This window comes from Nanorana parkeri, unplaced genomic scaffold (genome assembly GCF_000935625.1).
Source record: "Nanorana parkeri isolate BGI_ZX_2015 unplaced genomic scaffold, ASM93562v1 scaffold74, whole genome shotgun sequence".
Classification (NCBI taxonomy): Eukaryota; Metazoa; Chordata; class Amphibia; order Anura; family Dicroglossidae; genus Nanorana; species Nanorana parkeri.
The window spans coordinates 1,624,680-1,648,981 of NW_017306342.1; the positions used below are offsets into that span (position 1 = coordinate 1,624,680).

Genomic DNA, 24,302 nt, shown 5'->3' on the forward strand with positions numbered 1-24,302 from the left:
TCCAAAGTGGGGGCAGGGAAGATCCTGTCTTAAGGTGCCCATATACTCTCCCATTTTCGGAAATCTTCTACAAAGGGTCTTTCACACGAAAATCGAACAGTTGATGGGACACCGCCTTTTTTTTTTTTTCCTTCCTGTAATCCTGCTAAAATTTTCTCTGAGGCGGTAAAACTTTTTCCGACTCGAACGAAAATCAATGTATTAGTGGCGTTTTCGTACGAAAAAAATCACAGCCAGAACACTGCAGGTGTGCAAATGAAAGTTCGTTCTGTCGATTTGCCAAAAAAATGTTGGTGAGTTAGTATTGCTAACTAACGATTATCAAAATTGACATTTGTCTGTGGACGATGGGTTATCTGAGCTAGAAGCGAATGAGGGTTCTTGGCAGCAAAGAACATTTCCGATCGAAAATCTATAGGTGTATGGCAAGCCTTAGACAGTTGACAGCTCAGAATTTTGGATTTTCACTCACTTATAGTCCTGTTGATGATGGTTACTAGGCCAAAGTAGTGATACAGCAATAAAAATGACCGGGCCGCTTACCTTTCCCTGTTTTTTTTTTCCCCAGACAAAAAAATAAACTTTGTAGCTTGAGATGCACTTTAGGGCCAGTTCACATAAATTACAGTGCGTTCCAGAGCGGTAGCTGCTGGAACGACATTGTAATCGCGCACTTAACTCCCCCCTTCCTTCTGGGGCAGGTGGTGGTGCATTGAACTCCCTGGCACTGCAGCCACGCCCCTGCCCGCAGTGCAGTTGAAGTGGCAAAACATTACCTGCGTTCTGGTCCAGTGCGAACGCAGAAAAAAGCCCCAATTTTTTGTGTTCACACTGGACCGTAATGCCGGTAATGTTTTGCCACACATCCGATCTCACTGCGGAGAGGTGTGGCTGCAGTGCTATTGACTTCAATGCACCGTGACACCACCCTCCACCCTAAAACAAAGGGGAGTTTAGTGTGCGATTTACAATGCGTTCCGGTAGCTACCGCTCTGGACCACACTGTAATTGGTGTGCACTGGCCCTTAGTGTTCATTCAACAGCCTGCACGTGTGTTGTTGGTGGTGGGGGGTGTCTTGTGTTTAACAATGGAAGGCACTATTTACACTTTTTTTTTAACTTTATTGGAATATCACAAAGGGACATTACAATGAATTTCTATATATTCTGCAGTGGTGCATAGAAACGGATGGGCAGGACTCCAGTGTGGTGCAGAAAAATGCAGACATGCTGCATTTTTCTATTGACTCCATTGTAATGTAAACAAAGCACATAGTAAATGTTTTCTATGTGCTTTTTCAGAGACCTGCATTGCTCAGGTGCAGAGAAATGCAAAAAGTGTGAATGAGCCCTATATGAATGTATATTTGGAGTTATTGCTGCAGAGTTTAATGGGATGTGGACATTTTTACAAGGTTGCTCTTCTCTCCTTTTTTTCTGTTTTAAAATGTAAAGGTTTGTAGTTTTTCCTGGTGCCAGAAAGTTCCGGAGGAACCGCAGAATATCACACAAATACCCGGCTTTTTTTCCCAAGAGGATGTAAAGCGATAGATGTAAGCGTTTAAAAAAGCTATATGCCATATAGCTGTGTGTGTATATATCAATCATTGATGGGCATTGATATAATAATATAAGTATATGAATTGGGCATGCTGTACTTATTGCGATTTTTATATTGCACATCCTACTATGAGCTATAAGTTTCACGATTTATGGATGTATATTTCGAGCCGCTTGCTCATGTATCACTTTAGACAATGCCTGTTATGGGGTAACAGCGTCGCCTAATAGCTCTTCTGCGTTGTCACGTTGCCTTTCAGTAAAGACTAGGGGTCTATTCACAAAGCTGCCGAGGGCATGACCGATCAGAAGTGAAGTGAGCCGAACACTGTTCGGCTATTCACTTCAGGCTGGTACGGCTGATTTCAGCCGTACATCGGCTGAAATCAGCCGTACATCGGCTTGCTTCGTGTGGCTTCGGATCAGCCGAACATGCTTCGCATCGGATTGTACCCGCTGAGGGGAGGGCTTCCGATGATTGCAGTGCTGAGCGGGCAGTGTGCGTTTGCACGCAACCAACCCACGTACGATTTTCGGCAGGTTTTCCAGTGTGTTTGGAAGACTAAAGTCGTGCAACCTTACAGTAGAAGCGGTCGCACGCTGCCCATACACCTGCCGATTATCGTACGATTGCGGGATCACCCACGATTTTCGTAGATAATCGGCAAGTGTATGGGCACTTTTAATGGGATTTACGGTATCAGGATCAGACATCGGCAAGTACCGAAAACAAAATATCGGTACTCGATACCGAAAAACTGGTATCGGTGCATCCCTACTTTATAAGGTGTGTGTGTGTGTTTTTTTTATTTCTGCTTTTGTTTTTGTCCATTTAGAATATATATCAGAGGGATTCTGCAGTAAATAGCCTTTACCAATTCATAAATCGGGCTATTAGAGGCCAGATGTGAAATAAGAAATATAATGTGAAATAAAAGAGGTTTCTCAAAAAAAAAAATTTTTTTGCGAGTGGTGGAAGTATGAATAGCTTTTTAGATGGTTTTACTGCCATCATAAAGTGCCCTTTTGTAGAGATGGCTCTGAGGGAATAATATACACAAGGATAATCTGGAGAGACCTGAAATATCTGTTACCATAGTGCAGAGAATTACCATGAGGCAGCAGCTCTTCCTGTGTTGCAGAGTACGCCAGCACAATGCAGAACATCCAGCCTGCACATTCAGCATCAATGAATGATCAAATGTAAAGCTGCCATTCACGGCTCATACTTCGGCCGATTCCTGCTGGTCCAATTGACACATTTTCAATCAACTTTTGTCATTTGAATGCCACCCCAACGCACCTCCCCGCCCTCCCTGCAATGCAGCGCTGTGTGCCGCAATAGTAGTGCAAAAGATTGGAAAAAAGTAATGCATGCGTTCTAGGTGCATTAGCTTGCATTAATCACATGGGATCGCACGATTAATGTTGCGCTCAGATGAGAACGTGTCCTCTGTGTGGAATAGCTAGCTAAGTTATTCCTAATATATAAAGCTGGTTCTCAAGATTTAGTGATTCAATATTTTATATTGCTTCTTCATAGGAACAAGCCTGGTATTCTGTTTCAGCAGCAGGGAATATGCTCAGTGGGAGTTTGTCATAATTTATGTAGCAGTAGTTGGTATTTAGTAATTATGCTTTAGTGGGTATGATGTATATAAGCTGTCATAGTATGAGATTTTTTTTCCCAAATTCCAGTAACCTGTTTCACTGGGTGTGTTTTTAGTAGAGCATGCTGGGCATCCTGTGTCCCATATTCAAAAGTGGTTTTATTTTTCCTTTTCAGTGCACAGAAATAAATACTGTTGTACTTCTACTGGGATAATTCAACATCATGCTCCAGGACTGTGGCTCTGAGCTATATTGTCACTACAGCATGTGTGCATAGTCTTTATTGCCGATCCATTTGAAGTAGCCTGAAATGCGTTAATGCAGTTATGTATTTATATTTTTTTAAATGCAGCTAGTGTAAGTACCTGAACTTGACTTATTTATCCTTGCAATTCCCTGTTCACCAGCACTTCAGTCTGGGAGACAGAGGGGCTATTAGCCAATCAGCTATGCTGATGGGAGAAGAGAGCAGTGTGAGCGGAGGAGTAACCATCTAAGGAGCCTTCACTGACCAATTACAGACTGGGTGCTTGGAGGTGACCTAGCCTTTGTTATCTGCAGCAGAGATGTCAGGTCCCGCAACTGGCTATAGTGTCTGGCAGGATGTGTATACCTCCGAACTCAATGAACAGAAATGCAAATTCTTAATAATAAAATCGATCGTGTATACGCTAATCAGCCATAACATTATGACCACTGACGGGTGAAGTGAATAACATTAACTATCTTGTTACAATTGGAAGTGGGTAGGATATATTGGGCAGGAAGTGAACATTTTGTCCCTGAAGTTGATGTGTTAGAAGCAGAAAAAAATGGGCAAGTGTAAGGATTTGAGGGACTTTGACAAGGGCCAAATTGTGATGGCTAAATGACTGGTCAGAGCAACTCCAACTCTTGTGGGATGTTCCCAGTCTGCAGTGGTGAGGATCTACCAAAAGTGGTCCAAGGAAGGAAAACTGTGAATTGGCAACAGGGCCATGGGCAGCCAATGCTCATTGATGCACAGTGCTGTAATGACTGTGGATAGCACCACGTTGATCAAGAGAAATGTCAGGAATGTCACCAGCACACTAAAAATGATGTCCAAAACTTCAGTATAACGTTTCTGGGCCACGCAGGGTCCCCCTTCATCATGCTTAAGACCAGGGCTCAAAATTTCAAGTCCTGAGCTACTAGCCAGGCCTTAAGAGTTACTCGCCACCAGTTGCCCCACCTAACCCCAACCCTGCCTCGGCCTTAACTCCGCCCCTAAACCCACCCTCTTAAATTATCTTATGAAATTACACTTTTAAATGTTAAAGGCAGAATAAAGTTACAAAAATAAATATTAACAACAACAATATTAAGATAAAGCAATGTAAACATTGCGTCCCTCCACATCCCCACATATCATATAAAATAAATACCCTCCCCCCTGTTCTCTGCCCCCCACATATAAAATAATTTATTTTGCCCTCTCTTTATTTCCACTTGCCAAATGCGAGCGGAACTTTTGAGCCCTGCTGGAGGGTAGAGCGCTCCTGGAGGGTAATTGCTGCCATTTCATTGTTACAGCTAACAAGTTGTCAGGAGCATCCTGTATTACCTGCCAAAGGAAGCAGAGTTATCTTTTATTACCTAACATAGTAAGCACAATATAAAAAAGAATAACCTTTTCCCCATCATTGGTGTTCCAAATGTTAAAGACGTATTAAGGCTACATTTGCAGTTGTCTGTCTTAAAGAAGAACTCCAATTTTTTTTAATTGACCCTTGCAGTTGGGCTACCCCTCACTGCAAGGGTTAAGTGCTCCTTTTTTTGTCTAGGTTAAAAAATAACAAAGTTTTATATACACCCTAAGCTCCTAGCCAGCTATGACAGTGCTCCCTCCTGCCTTCTGCGCTGAAGCATTGGAATGTTCCTCACGTCTATGCACAGTGTTAAGAATTTTGTGATTTCCATAACTTTAGATCGCTGCAGAGGAGGGGGAGAGAGGCTGCAAGGGCCAGCTAAGAGAAAGGCTGTATAGTTCAGGGGAGTATAACCTTCCTTTTTTTTTTCTTTACCTAGACAAAAACAAGCAGTTGGCCCTTGCAGTGCGGGGGGAGCCCAACTGCAAGGGTTAATAACATTTTTCTGTAGTTCAACACCGCTGGAAATCCAGCCTTCATATTTGTTACGCACACAAGCATTTCTTTTGAAATCCATTCGTAGCACAGTAAAGTTTTTCTTAGAACAAAAGGTATGTCTCATTTCTTCACATATAATCCTCCTATTTTTGGGATATCTCCTTTCAGGATAGTGGCCAGAGCCATACAAGCCATTCATTCTTTTATTCCTCTAGTACCAAATGCTCATCGAGAACCGCTGTTGTATAGTGCAAATATAGCCTAATGTTAAAGAGCCATTTATTCCAAACTGCACTGATGGTCAAAAATCCCAAAATAGCTGTATGCAGTGTATGGAAACCATGGCTTCAATGGAGTAGGCCTTGGGATCCAACAAGTCAGTGTAGCCGTACAGGTTATGGTGTGAATGGTCTAAAGGTGGTTTAAAAAACCCCCCAAAAAACAGGAATCTGTGATTAGAACAGCAAAGCCTTCTTATACTGTCATATTTAAGTCACATATGCTAACATGTGAGACTTATCCCTCATTTCAGGACAGGGGACAGAGCCATGCAAATCATTGCTTTTTGTACCAACAGCTAAATGCACTTGCAGAACCGCTGGTGTATAGTGCTAATATAGCCTAGTATTATAGAGACCGTATTTCCAAACTGCAAGCAACCGTTTCAGGCTTTTTGGCCATCAGTGCAGTGTATGGAAACTGTGGCTTTTGTGGAGTAGGGCTTGGGACACAATGAGACAGAATATCAATATAGGTTATTATCAGAAGGGACAAAAGCAATCTAGCGGTTCTGGAGGTGGGGATATCCTGGAAGCTGACTATGTAATAACCACAGTGAGGAATTTACTAGCAGTCATATTAGGTTACATATGTAATAACCAGAGTGAGGAATTTACTAGCAGTCATATTAGGTTACATAATTCCTTGTATAGCTATGGAACTGTATTTTATCTCCTGGGCATACACCTACATATTTTGGCATTGATGGGCATTGACCGTATTAAATTTTTTTTTTTTATCTTGCTCACTTCCTCATATCTTGCATACCTTTAATAATTGGCATTAACAGCTCTCTTTAAATCCAGCTTAGTCTACAGGAAATGCAGATGTTGTCTTTAATTACCAAATTGCTCTTATGAGCTTTGTAGCTCTCCTGTGCCTCATGATAAGGTTGACTTTGCAGTGTAATGCCAGAATGTACTTTGAGACCATTAATAGATAACAAAGCAACGTCTGAAATGCTGAGTGCTCTTAGACTGATAAAGCCTTCTGCGTTTTATTTATTTTTTGTAATGCCAAGCTTCATTTTCATCTTCCTTCGTAGACTAGACTGTACCTGACTCAGTGATTGCGATGTCTGCATGCTTCTGCATTCACATGAATGGGGATAATGCAGAGCAAAATAAGCCATATTTTTAATTTGTAATATGTTATCTCACTTCTTCTGCTGTCTGAAATAAGTGCTATATTGAGGGCTTATGTACAGTATAGTGCATGCATTAGTATGTACAACAGGCACACACTGGCATGCATTTTTAACATACCACAGTGCTTTCTTCCCTTTTTTTTTTTTTAGCCCTTTTATAGTGTGTGGTGTTGTTTTTTTTTTTTTTTCCTGGTGCATTCCAATGGATTGCATTGGTATGAGCTAAAGCCGGCTATATACTATGCATTGTTTGTTTTTTGCCAAAATGTACTCAATGGATGCACCCTTCTGTCCGGCGTTGATCAGAAGATCGAAGGAGCCTGTTGTAAAATCTTTAGCCAACTAGTGCTTGTAGTCAATTAGCTGCAAGAACTGTTTGTGTATTCTGAACAGCGGCCGGCGTTGATGTCATAATACAAAGCTCACAGCGGGAGATTCGTCCATCCACGCTAAACATTTTGTGGTTTTTTTTTCACTCAGCCTGCAGGTTGAAAAAAATAAAATAATTTAGTGTATAGCCCACTTAAAACTTTAGGAAACAGAGCTTTTTTTTCCTTGTCCTGGTGTGAATGATTTCTGAGCCCAGTTATCGTCCGCTTGAAGCTCTTTGAAACGTGTGATAATCTGCAATGATTGAGCTAATCGGTTCAGTAATACTTTAAGTGAACTGAAAAAAAAATGAAATGTGCGAATGCCACATGCTATTGTGAATTGGACTTTATATGTAGACAAGAAATGGCTCTTTACTGAGGGTTGCGTATGGTTTTTTTTCCCACTTTCACGACACACTCCTTGGTCCTCCGTTTGGGCTATTCGTAAGGTTTATTTGTCATTCTCTTCACTGTGGGAATTCTCCTTTCTCCAATGTTTGAGGTGTAAAACAATGTCCGATCCAAGATTTGTTCCATTTACAAACCTGTGTATGTTTGTGTTTTTTGATAGGGCTTTGCTCAGAACATTTACATTTTTATAACTGGATAGTTGTTTAAATTACATGTGACACTTGCTCTTATACAGGGCTGGACTGAATATGGAATAAGGGAACCAGCCTGTCCAATCTAGGAGCCAGCAGGATTTTTTTTTTTTTTTTTTAGGAGCCAGCTATATTGACTGACTATAATGAGAGAAAACCTCAAAAGTTAGCCAGCTGTTCTTTTTAAGGTGCATTGGCTACCTGGCTCCTGGAATTTATCCAGCCCTGCTCTTGTTTATCTACAAAGACCTCTAGGGACACCAGTGATGAGGAAGTCAATAATTTAGTGCTTGTTCACCTTCACTACATAATTGTTACAGATAGGGCAATATCTGTGCCCTAATCATAAAATTGGCAGGGTGTGCTGGTGTGGTGAATATCCTGAAACCTACTGCTGCTCCAATTTTACTCTTGTGAAGCAGGAATGGTCCCAGCAATCCCTGTTTTGTTAGCCATGCTTTCCAATTCTGGGGATCTTGATTCTGGGACCCCTGAAACTTAGAGCTTTGCATAACAGTCAAAGTTTTATATAAGTCTATTGGGGAAAAAAACATGGGCCACCAAACAACATAGAATCATCAAAAATGTTTTACTGGTATAGCCAAGAGCATAAAAGATCCAGTGTGTTTTAGGGGTTAATGCAATTCTCCATTGGGGCTTGAGGCAAAATTCAGAAGGGATTCTCTTAGGGAATCACATATGGACTCAAAGTTGAATACTCTGGGCATGTGATCCAGCTGGCAGGAAATTTTTAATACTAGTGTGAACAATTGATTGAAATTTGTGACCAAAAGTCTCTGTGGTTATATGGCATACCTCAGGGTTGGACACAGCCGATGAGACTGACCGCCAGGGTTCCCAGAAATACTGCTGTCATGTAACCTTTTTAATTATTTATAATGAATATCAAAGTAGGTTTAAAGCCTAGACTGGATAAACTAGGCAAGGGTTAAAACTTTCCCTTCACTTCCTGTCGACTGAACAGGAAGTGAGAGTATAGATTTCCAATGTGAGGAAAATCCCTTTTTTGTTAATCACATTGGAAGATTTCCCCTTTATACCTGTTCAGGTGGCAACTCGTGAGTGCATTCTGCCAACAGGGACACAGCAATGTAAAAAATAAATCAAATTAAAAAAAAATCCTGTTTTTGCCAGATAACAGGCCGGGGGGGAGGAGGGGGGCGCGAATTGCGATAAATAACTCTCGATCATTGACCAGCAAATTATCAGATATTCAAATGGACCCCAAACATTTTCATGTCTTGGACTATCCTGATAAAATCACTAAACCTGGTCTGAATCCTCTACACTGCCATTTATATCTAATTTTGTATATTTATATCAAGCAGACATTACACAGCATTTTGCAGACATTTATAGGAATATTCACATCGGTCCCTGTCCTCCAGAGGCGCTCATAGTTGGTCAGAGCCCTCCTAATCTTGTATTGTAAAAGTAAACTCCGCTTACTTTTTAAGTGGTTGCGTAAGCTGTTGGTGCTATATAAATCTTGTATAATGATCATTATCTCCATACTGACCTACTATTGGATAATATATCAAATTGACTCTGGGTCTATGGTCAGTAACTGATGTGCACAGAATGCAGTAATTCACTTTTCTTGTAAAACTTATTTTCTGCTTTATGCGTGTTTTGGTGTTCTACACGGTTTGTCAGTGCTCTTTGAAATCTTATTTTGACCTTTTGGACAAATCCTCTTATCTAGTTTTATGTATTTTATGTTTTCTTATTGTATCCTCTAACTTTAGCAGACCTATCAATTCTTCCCTGACAGAAAACACAAATTATTAAAGCAATATCGCTGCACTACCTTTTTAACACAATGTTGGAATATAATTGTTTTTTTTATTTTTTAAGGTATTGATTTTATGAGAACAGCACAATACTGCAGGAAGATCTAGTCATCACTTGGAGTCTGTACTTTTTTCTTTCTTTGGGGAGATCCTATTGTAAATGTTGGCACTAGAATGTAAATATACACCTTTTCGGTTTTATATAGTGCACCAGTCTACCTGTGTATACTTGGTTAAACAGTACAAAGTAATGAGGATTCGGACCCTCTTCAGTTTTAAGTTCTGTTTGTCATCAAGACAAAATGCAATCAAAACTCAAGGAAAATCCAAATTTGTGACCAGAAAAGAAAGAGAAGGAATCTTCTCCCTTTTAGATTGTAAGCTCTCATGGGTAGGGCCCTTCTAACTATTTTGTCTTTTAATTGTATTGTAACTGCAATGTCTTCCTTATATTGTAAAGTGTTGCACAAACTGTTGACGCTATATAAATCCATAATAATAATAATCTTTCAACGGGAACACTTGTGCTGGTGACGAGAACGTTCCTCACTTTTCTGTTGTGTCTACAGGACAGGGAGTGAAGAGCAATCCTCTATTAGGACATAGATGGATTACAGAAAAAAAACCTGACCGGGGTTTTATTCATTCCCTACTCTATACGAAATGTTGTCTTTACATAAACTTTAATAGGATTAGGCAGCACCCAAAGAAATGCAGCCTTGGAATTGTTATCTTGGCAAGAAGATCGTTTCAAATATATAATTGGTAGTGGGAGTTGGGCAGACCTTTTACAGGTCTGATGATCCAGACTACCTCTAGGGTCCTGAAAATTGTGTTCTTCACTCACGTGATTTACACACCTTCCACTGTACTACTTGGCTGCTCAGGAGGCAGGCGCTGTGGGTCTCATAAAACACAGTGCTGTGGTTGCATTCCTGACACCCCTCTCCTCCTGGTCCAATAACAAAATAAAGGGCCCCAGGCTCTATTTTGTGATTGGCTAGGAGGAAAAAGGGTCAGGGGTGTGGCCGCAGTCAACCACAAAAGCATTTGGGCAGTAAAGGTCCACTTTAAAGACTTGTCTACATGATATATACCACTAATATTGTTTTCTTGTTCATAGGGAGCAACCCATCTTCACCACAAGAGCACACGTCTTCCAAATAGATCCCAGCACCAAGAAGAACTGGGTCCCTGCAAGCAAACAAGCAGTAACTGTCTCCTACTTCTATGACAGCACAAGGAACAGCTACCGGATTATCAGTGTTGATGGGACCAAGGTGTGTACCTCTTTACTGTGACAATGATAAACCGTTCTCTTACTGAAACATCTCTCTATGCTACTTGCTATTCAGATGTGAAATCGGGATACCTGCTTCTAATTCTATTTGAATTCCTCTAGGCTGAATTAAGACACAGGTGTATCAAGAGCAATAATAAAATAAATGTATGCTGCAAGCTATCTTTAGTAATTAGCAGGTTGAACCCCTAAAGCAGTGTGTGTCAAGACTAAATCAAAAACTGTATCTTTACATTTGTACACATTTTGCTGCGTGGAGGTTTCTCTCTGTATGAAGGTTTTTCGCATTTTAAAATCTGAGGATCTAAGGGTACTGTTCTGTTTGGGCCTAAAGCAGTTTAGAGCTATGTCTAGGATATCAAGTAGCTAAGGAGAGAAAGGAAATGTATTTGGTTCGTTTACATGTGCTTTACAACAATGCAGAATCATATCATGCTAAGGGTTCTTCTACATTGGTACCGATCTTCTGTAAACTGTAAAAGCCAACTTATTCCCGGTTACAGGGAGCACCTGGTGCAGTGAACGGCCTCACACTAAAGTCCAATATATATGCTGTTCTTATTGGGTATAAGCTGTCACTGCGTAAACCCATGCATGTGCACAGACCTAAAATCTGTGTCTGAGACTTTATGTACGTGTGCATGTGCGGGTTTACGCAGCACCAGCATATACCTACCAACAGCAGACAGCCTTTGACTTTACTGTGAGGCTGGACTCTGCTCCTGTGGGTCTCTGCCAGCTGTATTACTCAAGCATTGGTGGTGTATGGAAGCAGGTGTATGGAAGCCGGTGCATGAGTTCAAGAACCCTAAAATCAAATTAAATTCAGATGACATATTCTATCAGTGCGTTGCATTAGAGGGCAGTGTGTGGCATTTTTTATTTTTTTTAAATCCTCCTGGCTGCATCTTTTGTGCGAGTTGTAAAAACACATGTTGCATTATAATCAAAGTCAATGCATAGAAAACACACTAGAAGTGTGTGTGTGTAATTTATCATTGTAGCCATATATTCTGTGACCATAAACCCGTCGCAACACATAATATGGCCAGTGTATAATTAATCATTAATCTAGTGTTGTGTGGGTTCATGAATTTTTTGTAGAACAGCAGGTCACGCGTTCATTTTGGTCGCACAGAGCTTTTAGAAGTGCGGCTGCTTAGAGTGGTTTATGAGAGACAGTTAGTGAGACTGGGGAGGAGGGGACAACAAACGGAGAAATTAATCCGGATGGGAGAGAGATTTGGAAGATGGGGGTTACATAAGAGTAAAAAGTTTTCTGAAAGAGTGTGAAGCAGCGGAGAGATGATTTGAGAGGCAGAGGCACAACAGACGGGAGGATTTCTGATGTGGAGGACAAACAAATAATGGACATACTGTATAAATAAGATGGGGGCACTACCAGGGTGGCAGCGGTCACAATTGCGACTGGGCCCTGGCGTTCTGCCTGTTGGGCGAGGCAAAGAGAGGAAGAAGAGGTCCCCCCACTGAGATGGTGCCGCTCCTTCCCCGCTGCTCTGACACCCGCAGCATGTACGGCTGCCACTTGCTCAGCAGAATGTGCTGCAGGCACCGCCAGGTAGCACATTCTGCTGTGATACATTATATTTTTAAGTAGGGATGCATCAGTGCCAATACTGGGCATTTTCACAAGTACTCATGCTCGTGAAAATGCCCTGATACTAAACGCAGATACCGGTGTTCTGTCGAACGCTAACGTAGCTGAATTTGCCGACCTCGGCATCTACGCTTGCGCACAGACCAGTATTGAGGAAAGAGGGATTTATTGACTAAGTATTTTTAGTTTAAATAGTTAATTGTGACCGTTAATATGCCATCCATTTACTGCCATGCATGGCATATTATTAACGGTCACAATTAACCATTACAAACGAATACTTTGTAAATAAATGCCGCTTTCCTCATTAATCCTGTCTGTCCGCAAGCACAGATACTGGGTCGGCGTTCTCGACAGAACACCAGCACAAGCGGCTGCCTGAGGTCCCGCTCTTGCTGGGGACCACGTCCGCCTTTCTGTTAACTACATGGTGCCATGGCGGTTAGGGGTAGGGGGGGCCCTGAAGGTTCTAGTTACGCCTCTGGATGGGGGAGACATTGCAAACAGGCAAGATTCTTCTACTTTGTATCCTTTTGATCTATGAATGACCTCTTTAATCCAGTCTCTGCAACTGTTACAATAGGAAGAAGCAAAAACCAGCAATATCGCCTGTTGCTGTGTGCCAGTGCACATTTCACGGCTCCCCTAAACTACCAAGGCATAACATCTGACTCTCTTTAACCCTTTCACATACCAGTCACTGTGTCGCAGCGGTGGAGGAAAATGTTCTGCATTTGCGTCCAATCATTTGCTCTCCTTTAGCATTAGTTTACAAGGTGCGACTGCAAGAAACAGTCGCCAACCCTTTGAGAAATTCCCCCCATTATGCCTGTTAAACATTACATTTTTCAAACCAAACGTCCTTTACCACAGGAAAGAAAATGCGTGTAAAATGCACATAAGATAGAGAAGGCTTGTCACACTCCTTACCGGATGTCCCAGCTTTCAGGGAAGGGTGCTTGGAATGACTGCGGATGGCGCTGCTTGTTGCAAATCGTGTGAGAAATGTCACAAGCACACCAAAAATCCTTTTGAGGCTCACCAAATGTTCATTTATTTAGAACCATCTCAAGTAAAACTAGCGCTTTCGGGGCTGCACAGGGTCCCTTTATCAGGCTTTGCATTGACGAAGCATTGATGAAGGGACCCTGTGCGGCCCCGAAAGCGCTAGTTTTACTTGACATAGTTAAAAATAAATGAACATATGGTGATCCTCAAAAGGATTTTTGGTGTGCTGGTGACGTTTCTCACATAACATGCACATAAAGCACATCTTGTGTTAGCCCTTAGGGCTTGTTAACACACTGTGCAGTGACCTGCACAAGAATAGCACAGGTCTCCACATGTGCACACAAAAAAACAAGTGATTTCTATGTGCTCTATGTGCAGAGTGTTTAAACCGCAGACATACTGCACTTTTCTGCAACACACCAGGGCTTGCCTAAAGTCACCAACACAACTGCAGTACATGACCTTTTTAAGTGTTTTTCATTTTGTGACACTTCAGTAAAATCAGTAAAGTTTAAAAACAAAAAACCTCCATGCGATGTGTTGAAACCGCGCAAAGCACCGTTCCCCTGCCACCCGTACACTGTTGACATTAGCCTGAACAGGAAAACGCAGCAGACGGGCCCTTGCTTTTGGTTTTCACTGCAGCTAGCATCTGTGATCTCATTTCACAGGCAGCTACAATGGTAACCTAATAAAGTGTTACTAAGTTTCATTTGAATCACCTGTCTGTAGTTCCTGCTTTCAGATCAGGGATTCCGCTGTCAGACTGACAGATGATCCCAGTGGGGGACATTATAGTGTGTTTTTTAAAATAAAAAATTACCTAGACTCCATCTTAAGCTGGCCATACAGCAGTAGAATTTTAATTTAGTTAGTTGGTGTTCAAACTAAAAAAAATTAGTTTTTTTCAGAATGTTCATTTGATTCTCATAGTTAATGGGGTCAAATCAATGAGTGTTTTCGACTGCTGTGACAAAATAAAAAATTGAGGGAGCAGGATGGAAATGTTTTTTCGTGCACAAACGAAATTTTAACAAAGAATGGGGTTTTATTAGAGAAACTCCTATTCATTTCAAAATCGAATGTGCATATCAAACAGATATCAGGTCTCTGAGGGCATTATCGTATTATCTGACAAGATTTTATTCATACAAAAGTTCATCAAAAATCCAACTGTGTATACCCAGCATTATCCTTCAATCACTATAGGACAAGTCAGATGTGAAAGCTATAGCACTAAAAGTGGACAATCTGGAGCCCAGAACTGACAGCCCAGGGACTGGAAGTGATGCAATCTGCATCGCTCCCGGTCCCATAGAACGGGGAGGGGATCGATGAACGGAAGTTCGTCGACCTCCTCCCCAGCTCCCCGCGGACACAAAGATCGCCGGTCCCGGGCCCGTAGGAGGGGCAACGGAGCCCGGGAAGCACGGCGGGGGTGTCCGGCGGGGGGGGCGGCCCCTTCTTCGGGACGCAGAAGCGATCTGGCGACAGGTAAGTCGCCAGGATCGCTTCTGTTGTAAAGCCGACAGTCGGCTCTACAAGTTTAAACAGACTCCCGGCGGCAAAAGTCGCCGGGAGTCTGTTTAAACAGCCCCGATGCTGGCGACGTACACTGTACGTCGTCAGTCACGAAGGGGTTAAAGGTTAGTGTTAAGGTGGCCATACACTTTACAACCATCGCAAGACCTTAGTCTTGCGATGGTTGTAAAGTAATTATAAAAACGTACGATCTGCCCATCTTGGACAGGCAGATCATACTTGCAATCATCGCAAGAGGGGCGGGCTTCCAATGACCGCAATGCTGAAGGGCAGTGTGTGTGTGCGCACACCGGCCCGTTCGGCATTTGTCTCCTGAGCATGCCACAAACCAGCCGAAAATCGTAAGATTTTCGGCTGGTTTTCGAACATGCTCCTTAGACAAAAGTAAAACCGGTCGCACGCCTTCCATACACTTTGCGATTATCGTACGATCGCGGATTTCCCGCAATAATGGCACAGTCTATGGGCACCTTTAGGCACACCAAGTACGCTTTCTGTGAAGTTACTTCTCCTTTGAAAGAAACTATATATATTTGGCTGCCATTTGCTAACCTTTTCCTTGATATGCTAGCTGCCAGCGTGTCTATGGATTCAACATGTCTGGATCACCTACCTGGTACAAGTGGGCAGCAAGTGGAGTCAGAATATCTACTCTGACTACTTAGTGACTTAGTACAGTGACTGAAAAACAATTGAACCCACCGGATTTGTTTAGCATTTTCAGAAGATTAGGTCAGCAGTGGCAGCCTACAAGTGATTCCTTTTTAAAGTGTATCCTATCGATACACTTCTAATTTTCTCGTTTTGGTCTGTTGCATTACCATGAAAAGTTTTCTGTTTCCATTCAAGTACCAAAAATACCTTTTTTTGATCCTACCATAAATCTAGTGCTGTTCTGTGCACTCTGCTGTGCTATCTAAAACAATTATCAGAAAACCTTCACCCTTCATTCCTATATTCTGGACAGGAAGAGAGGTGGAAGTGTTCTTCAGTCCTGTCCTTAGGTGACAACGCTGCTTCTCCAGAGATGCAGTACAGTGAGTAAGTGGAGCCACCCTAAAGCTGACCATACACTGATAGATTTTATATGAAATTTCATATGAAAAATCTTGTTGGAACATTCAGTAATGCCATCAGACTGTCATTTACAATTTGGCTTGATTTTTTTTTTTTTAACATTTGATTTTGGAATGTGTGGAGTTTCCTGAACGAAAATCTAATTCACAGTTAGAATTTTTAGTTTGTTAAAAAATCTTTCCATCACTTTTTTTTTTTGTCAAAACGACCATCGTGACCCATTAACTGTAAGACAATTGAACAGACTTTTTTTTTTTTTAAACGCCTTAAAGGCAACTAAATGGTGAACACCTATTTAACACCTACACCTCAAACGCATGCGTACTGCAACATAGCGCAACACAACACATTGTGGGGATTCATAAAACTAGAGCAGACAATCCTTGAGCAGTTGCCCATGGCAACTAATAGACTTCTTTTTTCTTTTTGTTAATTTAAGCTTTGACAATTTAATGGAGAAACTGATTGGTTGCCATGGCCAACTGCTCCATATTCTGTCTGCTCCAGTTTTTATGAATTCCCCCCCCCCCATGGTGTTGTGTGCGTTGGGCTGCAATAAATGCGCTGTGATAAAATGCAGCCTGCCCTATTTTCACATGCACTACATTGGAATTTGTATAAAGTAGCTGGCAGATGAGATTTCCTCCCCGCTGTGAGGTTATGGCAAGCAGTTTGTGTGTATACCTGTCAAGAGCTTTACAGGCAATTTATGTATGCTTTGTGTATTATGTTCCTTAAACTCTTTTTTCTCTTTTTTGGTTGATTTTAAATGACCGCATTTCTAAATCCATACTGTTTTGTAACCTGCAGGATAATGTACAGGGATGAAATCCAGAGCCAAGATTGTCTTTACATAATTCAGAAATAATTGTTTTATTTTGCTGTTTTGTCCCTTTTTTGTGGGTTGCTGTAATGATACACTCATCTTCATGCAGCTTTATCTAGAATCCTTTATGGTTTAAAAAAAAAAAAAAATCTCTTCAGATGTTAAAATCATGAAGATCTCCCTTTCTGTTCTGTCCATCTGTGGAAAATACCTTCAGTGGTGTCTAAAGCTCATGTAAAATGGCAGCCATGAATCCCTTTCATGTTGGTCCAATTAAAGGTTTCACACTCTTCAAAGAGTCCATTTCTTTAAAGTCTGTTATAAGCATACACTGACCCCCCTGCCTTATTATACACTGGCTTCATCTAGTGCATAGTTTAGATCATTTGTGTATTGTAATGTTGACACGTCGTGTACAGATGTACTGCCGTGCTCTTTTATAAACTGAGCTACTGTTTCTCCTTCGGTTACCGATCCCCATTTTGTATAAATATTTTGAGGATGCAGAAATTGATCACTTTTACCCACATTTGTAGTGTGCAGGTATAGGTACAAAGGCATCCTGCAAATGTATGGAGAGCCTGTGTGAACTGAAGTGGTCAGCTTGACACAATGTAGGGCTTCAGATGTCAGGGCTGAGTGCCCTCAGCAGTTAAAGCATGTTAGTACCCCCCCCTCCCCTTTTTTTCAAACCAGTGTACCTCCAGAGGTTGCTAGGTGTTCCATGAATTGTGGCTGATTTCCCATTTGATGGTGCCTGAATAGTTCACGGGGAAACATGCCATATTCTGGAAGTCTTGTGGAAGGAATTTTGGATGTCCCTGTTGAGATGTAGCCGCTGTACCCATTAAAGTCAACGAGAGGGTGCCACAGCCGCATCTCTGTGGCCTCATGTGTTATTTAACATCCTGTGACTCATGTCCTCTATGCCTGCACAGTTGAGCCTTATAGACTTCTTCTATGGGGCTCATCTACCTCCTTACTAATCACGAGCTCCATGAATAATGGGACTCTGCTGAACACTGCACACATGTGGCTAAGAGTGATGGCTTTCAGCGCAGGAGGTCATGGTTGTCGGATCTCCATAAGTATACATTTGTGGTGGGTCAGCCTGGGATCCGCTTGGTCAGGAAGAGGCGGGGAGCATGAAGTGCTTTTTGTCTGAAAGTGCACTTATTCTTTAACACGTTCATTCATTTTTTTTTTCATATAGCATAAATATCATAATTTTGCTTATAAAAATATAGAAATTCCATGATTCTTGCGTTGCCTTTACATTACCAATGGTGTCCCACGGACATTCTGCATTCTCCTTTTTTTTTTTTTTTGTTAGATTTTTTTTCTATTAAATTGTGCATAGTCATTTCTTGTAGAAGATGACATAACAATGTAGTGAATTATCCTTTTTCATTTAAAAATTGCTGGTGACTCACTAAGCAATGAGTCACTAGTGTGATTTATGCAGAAATAGCCTGTTGCTGCATAGATGAGGCTCAGGACTCTTTTTTTTTTTTTTCCATTATTGCAGTCATTCCAATCGTGAACACCCTCAAGCTTGACTAACACTTTCTAATGTGCCTGGATCCCTGCATTGATCCAGAGATGGGATTTACACATTTCAGGAATGACTTGCATGTCTCTCAGGCTTCTGATGACAACTACGCAATTCAATTCTCCTTTCACATGATAGTGAGGTACTTAATCTGATGCTTTCTGCCACTTATGCAGTAATCAGACTTACTACCAGGATCAGACTGATTGCCACTGGTTCATTTTGCTGATGTTCTTAAAGGCAGACCTACCCCATTCTCCTGGCTCTGATTAAAATGAAGCACATGGATAGTAATTTTCAGTTTAGATGATATTTTGGTGCTTTCCTGAGAATTATTTTGCCTTTCATTGATTTTCCAATGGGCCTTATTCACCCAGGCGGTAGGAACAGGCAGTTCATCCACAGTTTTAAATCTCTGCAACCCTTTAGCTATGCTTGGTTATAAAGCTTAAAGGAGAACTATGGGGTCAGTGTTTTTCCCCATAGTTCTCCTTAGGGTAATGGGAGGACACAAACTAGCGTCCTAGGACAGCTGACAGTGTAGTACACCTGTAAAAAGTGTGTTGCATTTGCATCGCTGTGTATTAAAGTTGACCATGCATGCCAAGTTTGGCAGGTGGTGCTGCTTGTCAACTGCCTCCATTCATGTCAATGGAAGTGCGTCTTCACGCATATAGTGTTTTACAGTGTAGGTGACGTGGTTAGAAAGAGTTTACAGAGCACGCGACCCGACTGGTCACTTCTTCTACATCACCTCCCTTTTTTTTTTTTTTTCAACAATTTAAGCAGACCTTTACCCTCTTTCACTAAAAATCACATCAGCATGTAGCTCTGCATGGCAATCAGAAATCATCTTAAATTCGTTAAACATATTTTTCTTTTACTTACAATTGCTATTTTTCCGCTTCCTGGCCATCTTGGGCATTCCTGATGCAGCCTGTGCCCAAGTTTTGCATCCTGGGAAGGTTACCACAAAGTGCATTTCTGGGAAATCTCATCTGTAATCTCATGAGATCTCAGGCAAAGACATTTTCCTCCCCTGTGATTATGTACATGGTCACATGTCTAAAACACATGTGCCAGAGTTCCAGGGAGTAAAGGTAGATGGATTAATCTGCTCTTAGTAAAAATGGCCACTGTGAGAAGAAAAATAAGTTATGCAAAGTATAAAAAGCCTGCAATTCTCTATAAATCTGTTTGCATATTACCATTACTAAACTTTCTTCTAAACGTGTCTTTGTTGTCATTTCAAAGATAGAAATAAAGTTCCCTTTTAAAGAGGGCATTTTTGATGAGACTTAAACATGTCTGAAACTCCTTTTTAATGCTACTGGTGCGTAATTCAGCATTCATCATTTGCTTAATGATCAACACTTGTGTGAACTTGGTCTAAAGGTGGCCATACACTCTACAACCATCGCAAGACTTTAGTCTTGCGATGGTTGTACAGGGATTAAAAAAACGTACGATCTGCCTATCTTGGACAGGCAGATCGCACTCTCGATCATCGCAAGCCCGCCCCCCTGAGGGGCGGGCTTCCGATGACCGCAATGCTGAACGGGCAGTGTGCGCGTGCGCACACCGGCCCGTTCGGCATTTGTCTTCCGAGCACCGTTCTAACCAGCCGAGAATCGTACGATTCCCGGCTGGTTTTCGAACATGCTGGTTCGACAGAAGACGTGCGACCGTACAGTAGAAACGGTTGCACGTCTCCGTTCACACTGCTCGATTATCGTACGAAAAACCGATCGCATACGATTATCGTATGATAATCGTGCAGTGTATGGGCACCTTTAGGCTGGCCATGCACCTACCAATTTGTTTCGTTCAACCCACGGGCTGAATAAAATTGAGGAATTGTCGCTGTTTGCATTGTATTCTGACAGGAATTTGTGATCAGAGCGTGCAGGTAGTTGGCTGCCGGCTCTGATCGTACAGTGATTTTTCCAGCTGGCTCCTTCGATCAGCTGATCGAGGAATGCCGGCTGAAAGGGAGCCAACAGCCCCACACACTGCAAATGTGGGCCAGTACATTAAAAACCAGCCGAAATTCGGCCAGTGTATGGGCACATTTAAAATTAAATTTTAAAATGTCATGTTGTCCTTTGCATACATTTTCATTTCTGTGGTTCAATGCAATGGGAGGCCCAGAGAAGTCAATAACAATGCATCAAAGTGCATGTAACATTATTTTGGTTCCAGTGGCAAGGGGTATTAAAAAGCCTCGGTTGATGGTGGTTAACACTATCCTCTCCAAATATTAATTTAAAATCTCTTGGGGAAATGTGCAGCAAAACACATTGATGCACAAAGGTTGACACAACGCACCTGCCTAATGCTACAAAATGCACCTCTTTGCACACGCATAGGTCCAAATGCCTAAGCCATTGAACATCTTTTGTTTTTATGCACCTGGAATATATTTAGCTGATTTTAAACTGAGCTCCTATTTCCAAAATGTTGTTGCTGAAGAGATTCCACATCAATGACGGGACAATACAATGTTCTTATTACTTTACTAGCCTTGGTATAGGTGCCAGTCCATACACTGTTTGAACAAGTTCACTGGCTTGTATTGTAAAGGTGTGTGATCAAATTATTTGATCCTTCACCCTCATGGCAGTAGTACAGTGGTAAAATGAGTAAAAAAGGGCGAGACCGTTTACAAATGTTAAGTTAGGCAGCTGTTTTCTTATGTGCAAGAACAGCGATATTCTAAGCGCTCAGAGGGCCAGGGCTGTAAGCTCATCCATAAGTTTAAAACTTTACACGATGCAGGGGAGACTGCGTTCTGCTGGGAAAACTCCTCTTGAAAAATGCAAATGAACACCGAAGACGGCGCATCTTCCTTGTGTAATCTCATTTACTGTAAATTTAAAAAGAGCAAAGGGATAAAAGCTACTCAAATGTGGCAATGTATCAACACAGTGCCACAGCCAGGCTAATGCGTTTTTGGGATGATCACCCCTTGTTCACTGTATCCAGGACAATGGGATGCTATGCTCTCTGAGGCTGGCCTCCCTCCCTCTTCCAGATGTCATATCCGGTTCTCTCCAGCGAAGTTTCTTTCTCCAGTGCATCATCTGGCATCACCTTTTCAGCCCCTCCCGCTACAGCCACTGAGCATGTCGCTTGACACTGCCCCTTGTTGGCACTGTCTTGACCGGCCGCCCTGCTTGGTACAGAAGGGCTCCCCTGAGCTCCTGCCCATGACCTGTCCCCATGCTTCTGTTTCCTAGCAGTATGGGTATTAGTTGTGAGTTTCCAACAGCTCCACCTAGTGGCCCGCCCCAGTCCGAGCCCCAACCTGGACGCTCTGTCTCCTCTGCTGTGTAAGACCGGGAAAAAGCAGGCTGTCATGGCAGTGGTTTCAAACTTCTGATGGTGTCCTCATGGCATGGTTCCACCATTCACATGTTCCTATTACAATATCTTTCTGTCCTGACCTACTATTGGTTTTACACAAAATGTGGGAGGAAAGTGTTTTTCTTTACTGGATTTTCTATTGGTGTATTGTTCTACCTCTATTTAGTGGCATATGTATATATCTGGCTTGAAGTCTCTGGTAACCTAGCTCTGAGAAAGGGGTGATTATCCCTGAAACGTGTTAGCTTGGCTGCAGAACTGTTATAATGCTCATTGCCACTTGCAACATGTGAGTAGCTTTTATCCCTTTTCTCCTTTTTAATTCACAATAAACGATCTTACACGAGGAGAAGGCGCTGTCTTCTCTGTTCTTTTGCATGTCTCTTATGTACAAAAACAGGTAAAATTACTGCCTGTGCCAAGGGTATTGCTGGGTCGGATGCTGCCACTAAGGAATTCAATCCTGTAACATGCCATGTCTCTTTTAGTCTCCAGGCACAGTGTAAATCAAACATTTTATTTGATAAAGGTAAAAAAACAATGTAAGCTGTTTACAAGTGACACTGTCTGCCACAAGGATTCTGAATAATGTGGACCATTAAATCTCTGCGAAAACGATGGCTTTCTCGAAACACAGCAGGTACCACTGCTTCTACTAAGGTAGAGAAAAGATAAGCTCAAAAGCATTCAGATCTATATTTAAAAAAAATTGAAGTTCACCACCCCACCAAGCTTGCTGCCCCTGGTGGGGGCCAACGGGGTGAGGCGACGACTGTGTGCTGAAACCATAGGAACCATTATACAAAACCATAAGCCAAGGTACAATGCCTCTCATATTTATATCTAGGGAATTGAGTACAGGCTGCATGCTTTGGAGCTCAGCCTTTTAAAGTTATGTAAATTCAAAAAGAAGGGGTCACCAATATTCTCATTTGCTGCATGACATCATGTTCAAGAATCAAGTATTCTTAAAAAGATATCAAAATCTCTTCAGCGAGCCAACAATTGGGGATTGATTTATACTTTCCTGCTGCTAGCATATATTAAACATAGCACAACACAGCCTTTTTTGTACATATGCCATATGAGAATACTAAAAGCAAGCAGTCGGCCACTGTTGGAGTCAGCCTTCGTCTATTTTATGTAGGAAATGTGAGTTTGACATCTTACGTAATACTAAAGGCACAGCGTGTTTTTTTTTTTTTTTTTTTTTTTACCTGATTGCATTTCCTGCATTCATGTAAAAAATGCTCCAGTACTTTTGCATGCCCCAACTCAAAACACTTTCCTTCCATCCGTGTTCACTGCCGCCAGCTCCAAGGCCGTATGCGCTGCTTCCCTCGAAGTTCTGGGGGTTGTGGAGGAGGGATCCCGAAGGAAGTGAGGACAGGACAACGATAGGCTGCTGTAGCTTCTTCTTTTCAAATTATTATGAGGAGGCGGGAGCATGTATGGATTGCCAAGCGCTGTGTGTTTCAGTGGATGTACACCACTTGGCTCAGGTGAGGGCCTGGACCATGCATGCACGGGTGTATCCTTGGCAACCTGCTAGGCAAAGGAGAAACCTGTAAACTGGAGGGGAGGGCTGTGGTCGGATTCCTGAAGAATATATTAAGTGGGGCATTGGGTAACTCCTGATCCCCTGTTGTGAACAAAAAAAGCCAAGGGTTTAATATCACATTAACAATGTGTTAAGCTTGATTTTTGTGGCTCGATACCTCACTCCTATTTAGAATTTCTTTAACCACTTCAGGACCAGGTGTTTAGACCCCCTTCCTGGCCAGGCCATTTTTCAGTATTCAGCGCTGCGGTACTTTGACTGACATTTATTCCGTCATGCAACGCTGTACTGAAATTAATTTTATACCATTTTTTTGGGGACAGATAGAGCTTTCTTTTGGTGGTATTTCATCACCACTATGGGTTTTATTTTTTAATATAATTAGGAAAAATTACTGAATGTTTGGGGGTTTTTTTACATCGTTTATTATTACCCAGTTTTTTGGTAAAATATAAAAGTCGGGGTCACGTCGGGTAAATAGACACCAAACATGTCAAGCTTTAAAAGTGCGCGCACCCGCGACATTGCTGAAAACTACCATGCCCAAAATTGGCCATACGCGACACTTTAAAAGCTTTTACCGCTCATCAGTTTAGTGTTATCAGTGATTGATAACACTATCGGCTAATAAAACCCCCTATGTGATAGCAAAATATGTGACAGGTCCTCTTTATGGAGACATCAGGCGTCTTCAAGACCCAAAAAACAAAACAGAGCGCCTCCATAGTGTAAAGGGTTATTTATTTGTACGGCACACAGCTGAAATTATACTTACAAAAAGGTCGGTCAATAAAAAGTATGTAAGAGACGATGCAATATAAATCTCTGACAGCGGGAGTCTCACGGGATGAAACAGATCAAAGTCCTCTGCCCCTGTGAGTTCGGAAGGTCTACGCGTTTCAGGGGCGCCTCGCACCGGGCACAGCGGTGCCCGGGATCAGCGAGACAACGGCGGGC

General features: G+C 42.0%; 1 protein-coding gene across 1 annotated transcript in view; it reads left to right on the forward strand.

The window, feature by feature from the left end:
* Window positions 1-24,302, forward strand: part of HOMER2 (homer scaffolding protein 2) — a 129,725-nt gene that overhangs the window by 22,967 nt on the left and 82,456 nt on the right. Inside the window, exon 2 of the mRNA XM_018576682.1 lies at window positions 10,616-10,772. Coding sequence (XP_018432184.1) covers window positions 10,616-10,772 — 157 coding nt within the window. The remainder of the gene's footprint in view (window positions 1-10,615; window positions 10,773-24,302) is intronic.